This window comes from Cebus imitator, unplaced genomic scaffold (assembly GCF_001604975.1).
Source record: "Cebus imitator isolate Cc_AM_T3 unplaced genomic scaffold, Cebus_imitator-1.0 Scaffold616, whole genome shotgun sequence".
Classification (NCBI taxonomy): Eukaryota; Metazoa; Chordata; class Mammalia; order Primates; family Cebidae; genus Cebus; species Cebus imitator.
In genome coordinates this window covers 354639-368319 of record NW_016107931.1, presented here as the reverse complement: position 1 = coordinate 368319, position 13681 = coordinate 354639, and the positions used below count along the sequence as shown (strand labels likewise).

The window sequence follows — 13681 nt, the reverse complement described above, 5'->3', positions numbered from 1 at the left end:
GCCTGGGCAAGAGTGAGACTCCAACTCAAAAAGTAATAATTAGCCAAACGTGGTGGTGCATGCCTGTAGTCTTAGCTAGTTGGGGGGCTGAGGCAGGAAGATCACCTGAGCCTTGGGAGGTCAAGGCTGCAGTGAGCTGTGACTGTGCCACTGCACTCCAGCCTGGGAATTCCTGGGCATGCTCTGTGAGCCACTCGCTTCCCCCATGTGTCAATCCAGCATTGGGACTGGAGCCTGCCCATGTTATTCCTTCACTGCCACCTTCAGGAAGGGTGGAAGAACATCGCTCCTAGCTGATTTCCTCTAACAATAATACATTATTGGTGTCAACTAGCTGGGGCCCACCTGGTCTAATAGCAAAGAAGCTGTAACTGGCACAGAATGAAGAAACTGTTCCCGATGATGGAGAAAGAACGAGCCGGATGGGGTGTAATGTCCTGGGGTAGGTGTCCCAGATACTTTATCTCCTTTGCAAAGGGCTGTTCTGGCTCCTCTGGGTGCTGCTTGCGAGTGGCGACAGCTCAGAGGAGCGGGATGAACATGTCCTCTGAGTCCAGGACCCCATCCCATTTCACTGGCGGTTGTGCCACGCATCAGTCAAGCGGCCTGGGGGAATGCCATGTCTTCTCCTGGGACTGTGAACAAGAGGGCTTCTAGGCCTCACATTCTCTGAGTATCTTAATTTCACAGAGAAAAATTTCTCATGGTTAAAAATGTCATCCAAGAACACTAAAAATAAATTCTCATTTTCTGTGGAAAAAGGCTCGAGTTCTACCTTGTTCCCCCTCAGACCCCCTAAATCTGGTATTTTTACTCCCCTCAAAAATAACCTTTTTAAAGGCACCTGCCAATAGCTGCGTGGCCTTTCTGTGGGGAGGATGCTTTTATGCTCTGTGGGGACTCACCATTAGCACTTGGGAAGGGACAGGTTGTATGCATTGCTGCAGATTTAAGACAGTCCCCTGGGAAGACTGAATGCCATGGGAAAGCCACAGAGCAACTGTCTGATCATGGAACGCTGGCTGTCCCGAGACTCCACGCCTCCCAGAGACCCTTGGCCAAGGGAAGGGTCACGACTCACCAAGGCAGCTCTTCCTTCCTTATTTATTTGTTTGTTTTAAGAGAAAATGTCTTTCTATGTTGCCCAGATCTGGAACTCCTAAGCTCAAGTGATCCTCCCACCTCAACCTCCCACGCGGCTGGGACTACAGGTGCACACCACTGCCGCCGTGCCTGGCTTTTTTTCTAACCTTTTGCCACTAATGTGAATCAGAAAGAGATCTTTATGGGTTCACTTGGATACTCTGGCCAAGAACCAAGAAGAGAAAAGCTGACTTTTAAAAGCATAGAATTTGTGTGAATTTATTCAGATCTAAATCTATCTGAGCTACTTTCCATGCTCTGTTCCAGACATGCCCTGTGATCTCCTCAACAGAATGGCGGTAACGCGTTCTCACAAGGTTGAAAGGAACAGGAAAGGATGGAACCTCAGAGCCAGACGGCCCTTTGTGAGAAAAAGGGAGGCAGGCAGTCTGGCTTCTCAAAAGGAAAGGGACGCTGGGGATGATCCAATCCAGGAGTAGCAAACAGTTTCCATTTCTGTTGTCAGCTCCAACAGATTGGCTGGGAAGCAGTTTCTTGGGATGCTCATCTTCAGAGGAACTCCAGGGCTGTTTCGGTGCCCAGCTGGAAAAAGTGCTACATTAGATTCCTAGGGTTGCTATCACAAATTATCGTAAATGTGGTGGCTTAAAATGACAGAAATGTATTCTCTCTCAGTTCTGGAGACCAGAATCCTGAAATCAAGGCTCTGGCAGAGCCATGCCCTCTCCAAAGGCTCCAGGGGAGAATCTTTCCTTGCCTTCCCCACTGCTGATGGCTCCTGGTGTTCCTTGGCGGATGCCAGCATCCCTCCTCTCTCTGCCTCTGTCATCCCTTGGCTTTTTCTCTTTGTGCCTCTCTGTGTGTACATCTCCCTCTTGTTTCTCTTACAAAGACATTGGTCATTGGATTTAGGGCTCACCCTTAATCCAGGATGATTTCACCTTGAGATCCTTAACCAGTTACATCTACGAAGACTCTATTTTGAAACCAGGTCACATTTTCAGGTTCTGGGCAGATACGTGTCTTGAGGGAACATTATTCAACGCAGTGCAAATGCCATGATGGTTTAGCAAGCCGGACATGGGTTTGGGGCTATGCAGGGATAGGGCTCATGTCTTTTGCCTTCTGATCTGCCATGCTGATCTAGTCCAAGCCCATAGCTTTACAGATGATAGCAGAACTGAGGTTCAGGCAATAAAAAGGTCTTGACCCATACCACTTAACTACGAAATGCCAGAGGAATCAAGAACAGAGAAAGATAAAGAGGTGGGGGAGGCAGTTGGGATGGGGAAGTGTAGGGTGGGAGCGGATGAAGATGAATATTACTGCCTTGATTGTGGAATAACTGACAAAGGCATCTTTGCATTTAAAACCATTGGCCAAAGAGGATCTAGATGGGACAAGAAAATAACAACTAGCCAATTAGAGAGAAAATGTAGGCATTTTAGAAGAATTAGTACCGCACTGGGGATCAGTTTGCAGAAGATCATCTGCCCTTTTTCCGGCTAAAGGAATGAGAGCTCCTCTCACTGGGCAAAAGCCTTTCCAGGCTGGTCCCTGAAAGCATCATGCGTACAGATGCCTGCTGGTTGCCATGGTGAATGATGCTGATCTGAAGAAATGAATAATGTGAGCATTAGGGTGACAGTGGGATTACTCAGTGTTGAGAGAAACAACACGGAGAGCCAGAGCGGAGGAGGGAGAAGGCACCATTCTCGCAGCTTTGGTCTACTACGCCTCGGAGGGCACAGCTCTAACCAGACACGCTGCGAGCATCAGGTAAGGGATACAGACGGCTCTTCTTGGAAATGGAAATGGTTTCTCTTTTCACGCTTTGCTTGGAGAAGGGCCAGGCAATGGCAAATGAATAGCTAAAAATAGGGGAGAATTTAGAAACAGAAACAGAGGAAGAAAAATCATTAAGGGAGATGGATCTGGCCCTAAAAGCTGAGGATGCTGTTTGTGTCTTGGCAGAAAGCTCTTAAAAATGTCTGCTAATTCCGTGTACAGACAGCCAGTGGCAGTTAGGAAGCCAAGAGAACCTTTGTGCATGACAAGAAACAGGATTCCTGATTACTCCTGACGGAAGGGTTTTACACAGGTGGCTGCCTATGTATCATAAGTAATGAATTAAGCTCTTCATTGTGGTCGAAAGTGTATTTATAGAGATGTGTGGGGTGGGGAGGATGAACGCGTAGACACCAAGCAGGAACATAAACATTTGGTCTCCTTCATGATGACCTTCCCTGGAAGGGTCTGAGCACATCTGTCTCATCCCTTTCATTCCCCAATTTCTGGGAAGAAATTTTCAGCCACATGGAAAGACATTGTTCACCTTCCTGAGCATCTTAGTTCACTGTTACTCTTAGAGAAGAAAAACAAGGATTGAGAAATCACTCAATGCTGTGCACCTTTCTGCAGCTCATCTCCTGAAGGAAAATGGGCACAAACACAGGAGGGTGAGTGAAAGCGAAGGAGAGAGAAACGCAGGTCATAATAGCCATCGGTTTGGCTTCATATCCAATGCAGGCGAAAATCCAATTGACAGCTGTTTACTATGTCACTGCAACCCAAAATAAAACCTACTGGGTTTTATGTGCAAGCGGAGGGGCAGAGGACAAAGCAGGGTGAGACCTTTATGTGAACATACATAGGCTATGACTGTCTCTGTATTTCTGATCACGGGAAAACAGTAGAAGGAACTGCATGAGAGAAACTAAAATACTTGAAGATGGCTCTGTCTTATCAAAGTGGGGCCTGGCAATCTGAAGAGGGCTCATTTGATTTGTCTGGAAAAACATAAACTGGGTCTCAGCCCTGGCACCTCATTTTGCAATAGCGTCTGTAACTAAACCCAGCAGCCTTGCACTAGGAAATGCAGTGGTTAAGCGGCTTTGAGTCTTTCTCTCTATTCGTGGCATGACATCTGGTTGCTCATCCATAAAATGGGAATCGAGCTCAGAGGGTGTGAGCAAGAATAAAGGAAATTAATTACTGCCTGTGAATCATCTCGCATGACCCGTGACATAGCAAGCACTTTCTGTGAGTGGTTACCATGATTAACATTCATAATGCCAGCAGAATTAAATAGCGGTAGTTATGCTGATATTAGGGGCTGATTATTTTCACCTATGAAATAAATTCCCTGATACCGCTGGCTTTGAAAAAACAAACGAACAAAACAGGAGCAGAGGCTTTGGGGTGAAATCAGCTGCCAGAGAGTGACGAAGCGAATTTCCACTCACCATGGGCAACAGAACCAGGAGGCTAAAAAAAAAGCAGTGGGCAGAATGTTCTAGATCACTGAGCTCACAGTACTTGGAGCAGAAACAGGAGGTCAAGAAGGAAAATTTAGGTGAATCAATTGCCTGAGGGGAGGTCACAAACCTGAGCATGAAGGTGGAGCCTCTGAGGTTCTACTGATTTCTCCTTACCTTTTCTTCTTTTTTTCTTAAAGGGATGAGAAAGATGTTGTTATGTGAAGGATTTCGGCAAGGGTGAGATGTGGCTGGGATAAACTGGGTACATGTCTCCTTAGGCCCGAAGGCCTCCAACTTTGACATGGGACGGCCCCGGTTTTAACTTTTGTCCTGCCTTTTCTTCACTATGCCTAAATAACAGAACCTCTCGGTCTCCACTGCTTTGTCTGTAAGATGAGGGCAATAGGAGTGCCCGTCTTAAATGTGCAATAAGTGGTGGCTATGATTATGATCAGTACATACTTAAATCGGGGGATGTCACTCTTCACTTTGATTCTGGTTCCAGAATCGGGATGAACATCGAGGTTGGGAACATTTCTCATACCGGAGCCATCATCTCCTGGTCGCCCTCGGAGCCCTGCCTGGAGGACTATTACCATATTATGTACAGGCCCACCTGGAACAGCATCTTCTCTGGCTATCTTCGTTACAGCTTCCACCACGAGGAGAAGGTGCCTCGAACGATCAGCTCCGTGGTGCTGGAACATCTCGCCCCTTCCACTTTCTACTTCCTGTGCATCAGCTGTAAGAAGGCTGCCTTCCCTCACAGGCACTACTGCACAATGTTCCACACCTTGGATAAGAGTCCGCTGGCTGCTGGAAGCTCCCTGGTGGACCCCCAAATCTCCCTTTGGGTGCTGATGGCCATTCTACTGGCCTGCTTCACAGCCGTCTTGGCCTTCATCTGTCTCCAGTTCTGGTGTGTCCGCTACCATGAGCCGCGATGGTCTTACAGAGCTGGCCAGATGGAGGAGGCCAATGGGTTGGTGAGATGGCCAGAGGAGGCCCCAGCTCTGGGTCAGAGGGAGGAAGACCTGCAGGGGCTCCCCCTGGTGGAAGTGCCACGCAAGAACTCCAGAGATGGAGCTGAACCGGACGGGGAAATCAACCAGGATGCCTCTGATGCGGGTGCCTTACAGAGGGAGGGTGGTGACCAACTCGCCACACTGCCTCATTGTAGGGAATAAGAGCGGGGAGGAGAGGGCTCACATCGTGTAGCCTAAAGCTTTCCACACAGTAGGTCTTTTGTACAAATGTGTCTATAGACTACCCATTTCTCTCCCATTGGGTCACCTGGGTTGGGTGAGTGCCCCATGACAAAGCTTCTTAAGCTGGAAAATGTATCCCCCAGGGTATGCCAAGGTACAAACAGGGCATCTCTGCAGCAGTGTCCACTCAGGGGACATCGTTAAGAACTGAAAACATTATTTTAACATTAAAACAGATACGGATATGTTATAAAGTAGAAAGCAGAAATTTGCACGACTGACATGAAACAGTACTTGAAGGAAATGTTTGGGTTGCAGGTAGGCTCTCTGAGGTACACTTTTGGGCAAAGGCAGATGTCCAGTTTCCTCTGCCCTTGAGGGGATTATTTGGAAAAATGTGAGAAGCTTCTTTTAGGCCATCACACACCACCTGTCTCTATTTTTTTAAACCATGAATTATCTTTACTATTCATACTTTCCTTTAAATTGACTCATTTTTAAGTGTAAACTTATTTTCAAAGACAGCCTTATCTTATTCCATAAGTGAAAAGCCAGCACCCTCCTGCTACAAACAGAAGGGACCAGATGTAAGAATAAACATTGTGAAAGTAAGATAATATCCAGTCTTAGCTTCTACCGCCTGCCAGTGACTCTGAGCTTCATGCCTGCTTGCTTGTCTTTGATAAAAAGAGATCCAGTGTTGGAGAGGTAATAAAGACACATTAGTACCAATATTTGTCTTTCTTCTTGACATAGCATAAGGTTTGAAAAGAGAATCGAAAGGGGAAGTGCTATTTTTACTTTGTAAGTCCGTGTTAGTTTCATTTGAGGTGAACCACCTCAAATGCTGTCAATCAGCTTCCCTCGATTTGAGAAAACTGCCTTGAGCAGACCAGGCTGGTTGTTCTGGAGAAGATGCCTGTACTTTCCCAGCATCATCCTAAGACCTTCCAAGTGCCCTCTTATATCTACGGAGGACAAAATTCCAGAATCACAGGACGACACTGCTATGAATCAACTGAGAAACAGCAGGAGCTGAGAGGCCAAGACAAGAAGCCCCACATCCCTATTTCCTTGCCCCCTCAATAAAGTAAATCCTCACCTGACTGCTCAGCCTTCCCCACTCAGCATCCAGTCTCCACAGTCTGCTTTTGCCCTTATTCCTGCTACTTGTGAACAAATAAAGATGCATATACTTGCAGATGTTTCTGCTTGGCTCTCATTGCTGCCTTTTCCCTTTCTTTTTAGAGACAAAGTCTCACCCTGCCACCCAGGCTAGAGTGAAATGGTACAATCATAGCTCACTGCAGCATCAAACTCCTGGGCTCAAAGGATCCTCTTGCCTTAGCCTTCCAAGTAGCTGCTGGTGCATGCTGCCATGTCTGGCTAATTTTTTAATTTTTTTTTTCTTGTAGAGGCAGGGTCTTACTATGCTGCCCCGGCGGTTCTCAAATTCTTGGTCTCACGTATCCACCTGCCTCAGATTCCCAAAGTGCTGGGATTAAAGGCATGAGCCGCTGTGCCTGGCATTGCTGCCTTTATCTCTGCACCTTCATGCTCGTCTAATTCAGGGACACTTTTCTATTTGCTTTTTCTCACCAACCGTCTTCCAGGCAGGGTGGGGCAGGACTACTTACCTTGGATCCATAGAGGTAATAAGGCTGGACGTTGGCAGGTTTGTCTCGTTGTGGTTCTTGGGTGAAAGGAATGGCAGTCCGGACAAAACTAGTAGAAGCAAAGCGATGGGGAAGAGTTAAAATGGTTCTGATATTCTTCTTCATGGGACACAGATAGCAGGAGCGCTTCCTGACCGGGTGAAGGTTTGCACTGGTGCAACTGCACTGTTGGTTAGGTGACTATAAAGGTACTAAACTCTTCCAACATCTTCCCATTCAACTACTGTCACCTTTCCATAGATGGGAAAACTTCAGTCTAGATTCCTGGGCTCAACAAGGGGCTTGTGGCTGCTCAGAAGGACAGTAGGCATGTAAGTTAAGAGTGGGGTAGGCTTGAACATGGCTTTCTCTGGAGCTCCATTCCTCTACCTCCAGTTTGGTTTCTTGAGAGCAGAGTTCAGCAAACTCTTTCTCAAAAGAGCCAGGCAGCAAATATTTTCAGCTTTGCAAGCCAGACAGTCTCTCCTGCAAGTACTGAACTCTGCTGTTGCAGCATGGAAGCACCCACAGACAGTAATAAACAAATGGGCGAAACCGAGTTCCAATAAAACTTTATCAATTACCAATCATTTTCACCTAAATATTATTATTCTTTGGACTATTTCCCCTCAACCACCCAAAAGTGCGAATACTATTCACAGCTCATGGGCTTTACAAAAACAGTCAGCAACTAGATGTGGTCTGTGAGCCACAGTTTGCTGCTCCCTGCTCAAGAGCGTTAAAACTCCTAAATCTTTACAGAACTGGAAATCTATCTCACTTAGTGTATGGATTCAGGTGGATTTGTGCACATCTCCCATATCCTTCCATTCTTTCAACACATACTCATTTAATACTGGCCTGAGCCAAGCCTTAGGGATACCTACAGGATCTGAAGATGAATACATTTTTTTGCATCCTTACATACCTATTTTGTATGTAAATATATATGCCTCACCTCTTCCACCAGGTTATGAGCCTTTGTTGGGATAAAGAAATTAGGTCTTGCCTCCCCTAGTGCCTGGCCCCGGGCTGTGTACACTTTGCAGGAGGCAAGTTCCACTTGTTATGAATATGTGTGCTCTGTTATGCATATGTATGCTGTTTTGCATGCATGCTTTCAGATATGTGGATATCCTTACAAGCATACAATCTAATCACGTCACCTCCTTTCCTCAAATTCTTTCAGGGTTAATAAAAATGTAATAAAAATTGTACAAGCGTACAATCTGATGTCACCTCCTTTCCTCAAACTCTTTGAGGGTTAATAAAAATGCACGATCCTGCCCTGGCCTCTAGGGTACTGCACAATCTGTTCCTGTGTTATCTTTCCCACCCGACTAGTTCACTCTCATCAACCTCTTAGAGAAACCCTTGGACACTTGCCTGGAATATTCTTCTCCTGCCTTTTTGCCTGAATTAGTCCTACTCATCCTTTGCATCTTAACTCCAGCATTACTTCCTCAAAGAGGAAGCCTCCCTTGAGGTTTGCATGACTTTTTGGACTAAAATAGGTGGTGCTGTTACCTCTGTCACGGCCCTATGGGCTTTCCTTCATCTTCTTATTCACTGTTCATAATGGTACCTTTGTCATGTGATTGTTTGATTACTCACATCTTCCTCTAGCCTGAAGACTCAAGAGGCAGAAAGGTATGTGTTCACCAGGGCATGCCCCATGTTTTACTGGGGCAGTAAAACACCCAAATGGGCAACTTCAGAATAGTACTAGAAAGAGCTCATCAATGAGAAGACCTAATTGTTAATCACATTCAACTGCCAACCAGCTCTGTGACCTCAAGCAAGCGACAGAGCACAGAGCCTGTGCCCAGGAGGTGCTCTGAGAGACACCTGTTGCAGGAACCACTCACATGTGTGCTGATCCTAGTTTGGAAGAGGCAATGGTCACTCTCCCAATCCCTGCCCACCCGCCTCTGCACAGGGACTCCCTTACCGGTTCGTGGACCCGTTGTAGCAGTAGTTGGGGAGAAAGTCAAAGTTCAGTTCCCAGAAGACATGCAGGGTGATGCGGCCGTAGGGGGCGGACACATTGTGATTGGCTTCCCGGAACATGGCATCAAAGCTGTCCAGCGTCATGTGCTTACAGAGCAGCCGGTGCGTGAGCCGGTTAATCTCCAGCAGCCACTCCAGCTCCTGCCCAGAGAGAGAGCCCACAACTGCTGAGGACTCGCTTGTAAGCCTTACATGTGTGTGCTTTATCTTACTGATTCCGTTCACGCAAGTGACAGCTGCTCAGACAACTTCTCGACCATCTACATGGGAACTAGGACCCTGTAGTAGCAGGTGACAAGGTTTCCTTCTTCTGAGAAGTGGAAGGATTGTCAGACTATGCTAGGGCCAAGGTAGAGGAAGGGGAGGCTGCATGCCTACCCTGTGGAAGGAGACCATGAACCATGTGCAAATCCCCTGATTACATCCCTTTGGGTAGAGAGCAAGCTTACTTGCTTTCCAGTTTCTGTATCAGTGAGAAAAAAGCAATAATAAGAGCTACCAATGATTAAGGGCTTACTGTTAGGTTGAACCCTGTAGTGTTACTGTTTTTTTAAGGTCAAATACTCGCAATTTTGCATGGTTCGACCAAATCAGTATGTGCCAGTTTTACATCAACTTATTTAAAGCTTATCAAACCCTATGAGGTCAGAACTGCTGTTCTTATTTTACACATATGGAACCTGAGGCTTTGAGAAGTTAAGTAACTTGGCTTCAAATCCAGGAGGCTCCAAAGTTCACATTCTTAACCGCCATATACTCTAACAGCTATAGAAATTTTAAAAAGAGGTGGGAGCAGAATGCCTCATCCTTTGGAGTATAGGCCCCTCGAGGTGTCACATAGGGGTGGCAAAGGCATGGCTAGAAGCCATGGGCAAGCAGTCTATAATCAGCTCATAATGACCTGAAATCTATGTGCACTGTGGGCCCTGAATGAAGAACTCCCATCTTCAGGCAAAGTGGAATACTTCAGTGGACAGTGTCTGCACACAGCAGGACATGGCATTTGTTGGGAAATGAAAGAAGAGTGTCACTCTTTCAACACGCTTTGGTTTCTCACTGTCCTGTAACTTCCCCCCACTGCTTTCAAAAGGAACCAAAGCACAGTCTTGTGTAGAGACAGAAAGCACCTGAGGCCACTCCTGTGTTGTTTTGGTTAAGCCATCTTTAAGATAGGTACAATGGTCCCTCATTCATAGGCAGGGGAAATGGAGGCCCAGAAGGTTAAGTAACTTGCCCAAGGTCACCATAACATGGCTTAGGATGTGAATCCAAGTCTCATTCCAAATCATGTGTTCTTGGTCCCTAAGATACAGTTCCCTGGAATAAGGATGCAAGAGCTATGAAAGTCCTCTGAAAGGCAAAGATGGCTTTACAACATAAAGGCTAAAAAAAACATTGGCAAGGCCAATTCATTAGAGCATGGCCAGGTAGGATGGCCATGGAGTCAGCTGTAATGGCTGGAATATGTCCACAGGAGGCAGCCTCATGCCAGAGATTCAACTGCATTCTCATCAGCCACAAAGACCCCTGGATGGAGACCAGGGTATGGTCAGGTGGAGATCCCAGGCTATGTTTCCAATTTTTGGAGCTCTGCCTCTCTGAAACTCAGATTCTGTGGCTGTAAATTGAAATGTGCAGAAATGGTTGAAGGCTTGCAAACATACACAGCTAAAGAAACAGACAGGTCAGGAAAGTGGGATCAACTGGGGTGAGGACAAAGTTTGGGGAGTGGGTCCATCTATGGGAAATTGAAGGGCCCTGCCCAGGTAAAGGTGGAGCTGCTACTTCTGATACCCCATCAGACTGCTGCCATATTGGAGTGGGGGATCAGAGATGGCAAATCCTGCAATTTTTCAAAACAAGATCAGAATTTCAATTCTGGAACAGGATCCAGAGGAGTAAGTTTCCAGTCATTGTGTACGATGAAGTAAATGAAGGGCAGAATACAGATCCAGCTTTCTGATTCTGTCTCCTGGGGGCCTGGCTAGCTGCAATATGTCTTTATTCTGATTCACTTAGAATGGGTACTAAATAAATGAAAAATACATGAAGTAAGCACTGCCGAGTTTATTTCTAACATTGCTGAGTCCCCTGGCACACTGTGGTGCCTTGTTACTGGGAAGACGACTGAGAAGCAGGGGAACAATTTCTGTGTTATCGTTCTGTGACTTTAGCAGTCTCATAGCAGGAGACTGAAGGATAGACAGTGTCTGCTGGAATTGCAGGTCCGCTTCTTCCTGCACATTATATAACCCAAACGATATTTCTGCATCACATTTTGGATTTGTTCTCCTGGCCTTGAAATCAGAAGAGGGCGTGTGCCTGCCGGATGCAGGGCTCAATGTACCAAAGCATGGAAAAGGCTTAGAAGGCCACATGGGCAGTTAAGGGGTCTCCTAAGAGGACGACAGCTTTCCACAGTAAGGCTGGTTTACTAAAGGCCAACGCAGAGAAACAGAACTGGGAAGTAAAACACCCAAATGGGCAACTTCAGAGTAGTAGCATTAAGAGCTCTTCAATGAAAGACCTGATTGTTAATCACATTCAACTGTCAACCAGCTCTGTCACCTCAGGCAAGTGAGAGAGCAAAGGTCTCCAACTCAGTACAGTGAGGCCTGGTAGGTCACACACATAAATGAAGCCAGCCAGTGGGGCTGTGTGAGCTGAAGAAAGCATAGCCCATCTCACAGGATCTTCCAGGCATTGCTGGACAGTCGTTACCATCTGGGAATGCTGGTCTGGCTTTGCCAGAGCTCCTGCAGTTTTATTGAATTCTTCCAAATGTTAAATGTTGGCTCAAAGTTACAAATGAACTATGCCGCCTAAACAAAACGATGCCCGTTTTCAACTTCAGCATAAGGTCTTGCTGAGACTCTGTTTGCTCAGCTGCAGAAAATGAGAGCGACTAACTCCCCAAATCTTTGCAACATCTCCCAGCTCGGAATCAAGTTGCCTCCCCATCTTAGAATGGAGTTTTTCAGGTGGAGGGAGAGGCTGAGGGGAACTCATTCCCCACTTTGTTTCTTGGAGGAGGTAGAAACTGCTCAGCCAGGGCCAGCAGGGGTCATCCTGACCCACCAGGAGAGCATTTCCCTGAGCTCTTCATGGGCTTCCCAGGAACTGGTGTTCTCCGGGGAGCCACTGCCCTCAACTGATAAGCGCTTTCACTGCTTGTTTTGATTTTGTTCCCAGCTAAAAGAACATTCAGTGCTTTTGAACAGGTGGGACGAGGCCATGGAGACACATCTATCCCAAATCTTTTGTTTACCATAAGATATGCGCATTATTGGAAAATTAGAAGATACAGATAAACAAAAAAGAAAAAAAATCCCACCACTCTGAGCTAATCACTGCTAACGATTTGGCTTAAAGAGTAACTCTGTTTCTCAAAATAGAGGTGGCCGAACAATTTCTCAGCAAAACGTGAGCTGTACTACAGTCTCTTGAAGTAAGTGGCCCAGGACTTAGGTGGGTGGTTAGGTCAAGTCCTAAGAAATTCTGTTGAAAATTCACCCAAAATCACTGCATTGCAGCCCCAAATTAATTTTTCTCTCATTTTTTTTTTCCAGAAGCTATTACTTATTAAGGGCTAACTATGTATCAAAGAACTCTGCAAAGCTCTTTCCAAGCAGTATCTCATTTTATCTCTATAGTAGCCCTAAGAGGGGGATTCTGATATTTCTTCCATTTCTATAGATGAGGAAACAGGCTTGGAGAAGCTGAGTAACTTGCACACGATCACCCAGCTAGAAGCAGCAGGGTGAGGACAGGGACCCCAGGTAAGACACCAGAGTCCTAGTTCAGTGTCACTTTTTTACTACTTTGTCCACTTAAAATAAAACCCACCTTTATTTAAAAATAATTTGAGGCTTATTGAAAAGTTGTAAAAACAGCATACCCTACATATCCTTTACCCAGCTTCCCCACTGTTAACATGTGGCAGAACCATAGCACAATTATCAACAGAAGGAATTTAACTTTGGTACAACACTGTTAGCTGAATGACAGGCTTTCCTCAGGTTTTACCAGTTTTCCCACTGAAGTCCTTTTTCTAAGATTCAATCCAGGATTCCATGTTGCATTTAGCTATCATGTTCCCTTATTCTTTCCTAATTTCTAACAGATTTCAGTCTTTCCTGTCTCTCAAGACCTGGATACTTTTGAAAAGTATTGTATCGTTCACTTTTTTTTTTTTTTTTTAATGGCACTTGATTTGGGTTCACCCGATATTTTTTCATAGTTAGATTGAGACTGTGCATTTTGGCAAGAATATATGATGCCAACAGCAATATGTCTTACTGGTGATATTAACTTTGATACTTGGTTAAGATGGTGTTTAATTTTCTCCATTGCAGAGTCATTCTTCCCTTTGTAATTAATAAATATCTTGGGAGAGAGAGTTTGAGACTATGCAAGTATCCTGTTTCTTCTCAAAGATTTTTTG

The 13681-nt window shown here is 45.7% G+C and overlaps 2 protein-coding genes across 4 annotated transcripts in view; one reads left to right on the top strand and one right to left on the bottom strand.

Moving 5' to 3' along the window:
- Positions 1-13681, bottom strand: part of CYFIP2 (cytoplasmic FMR1 interacting protein 2) — a 142355-nt gene that overhangs the window by 54486 nt on the left and 74188 nt on the right. For all 3 annotated transcript variants that reach the window (XM_017517071.2, XM_017517069.2, XM_017517070.2), the window contains 2 exons: positions 9179-9378; positions 7210-7297 (listed from right to left, as the gene is read on the bottom strand). In XM_017517071.2, coding sequence (XP_017372560.1) covers positions 7210-7297; positions 9179-9378 — 288 coding nt within the window. The remainder of the gene's footprint in view (positions 1-7209; positions 7298-9178; positions 9379-13681) is intronic.
- On the top strand, positions 2420-6773 carry FNDC9 (fibronectin type III domain containing 9). The gene is made up of 2 exons (XM_017517074.2): positions 2420-2883; positions 4870-6773. The coding sequence occupies exon 2, from the start codon at positions 4877-4879 to the stop codon at positions 5549-5551; it is 675 nt and encodes a 224-aa protein (XP_017372563.1). The 5' UTR covers positions 2420-2883; positions 4870-4876; the 3' UTR covers positions 5552-6773.

Coding starts and splice junctions, on each gene's coding strand:
- FNDC9 (XM_017517074.2), top strand. CDS start 4,877: ATGAACATCGAGGTTGGGAACATTTCTCATACCGGAGCCATCATCTCC.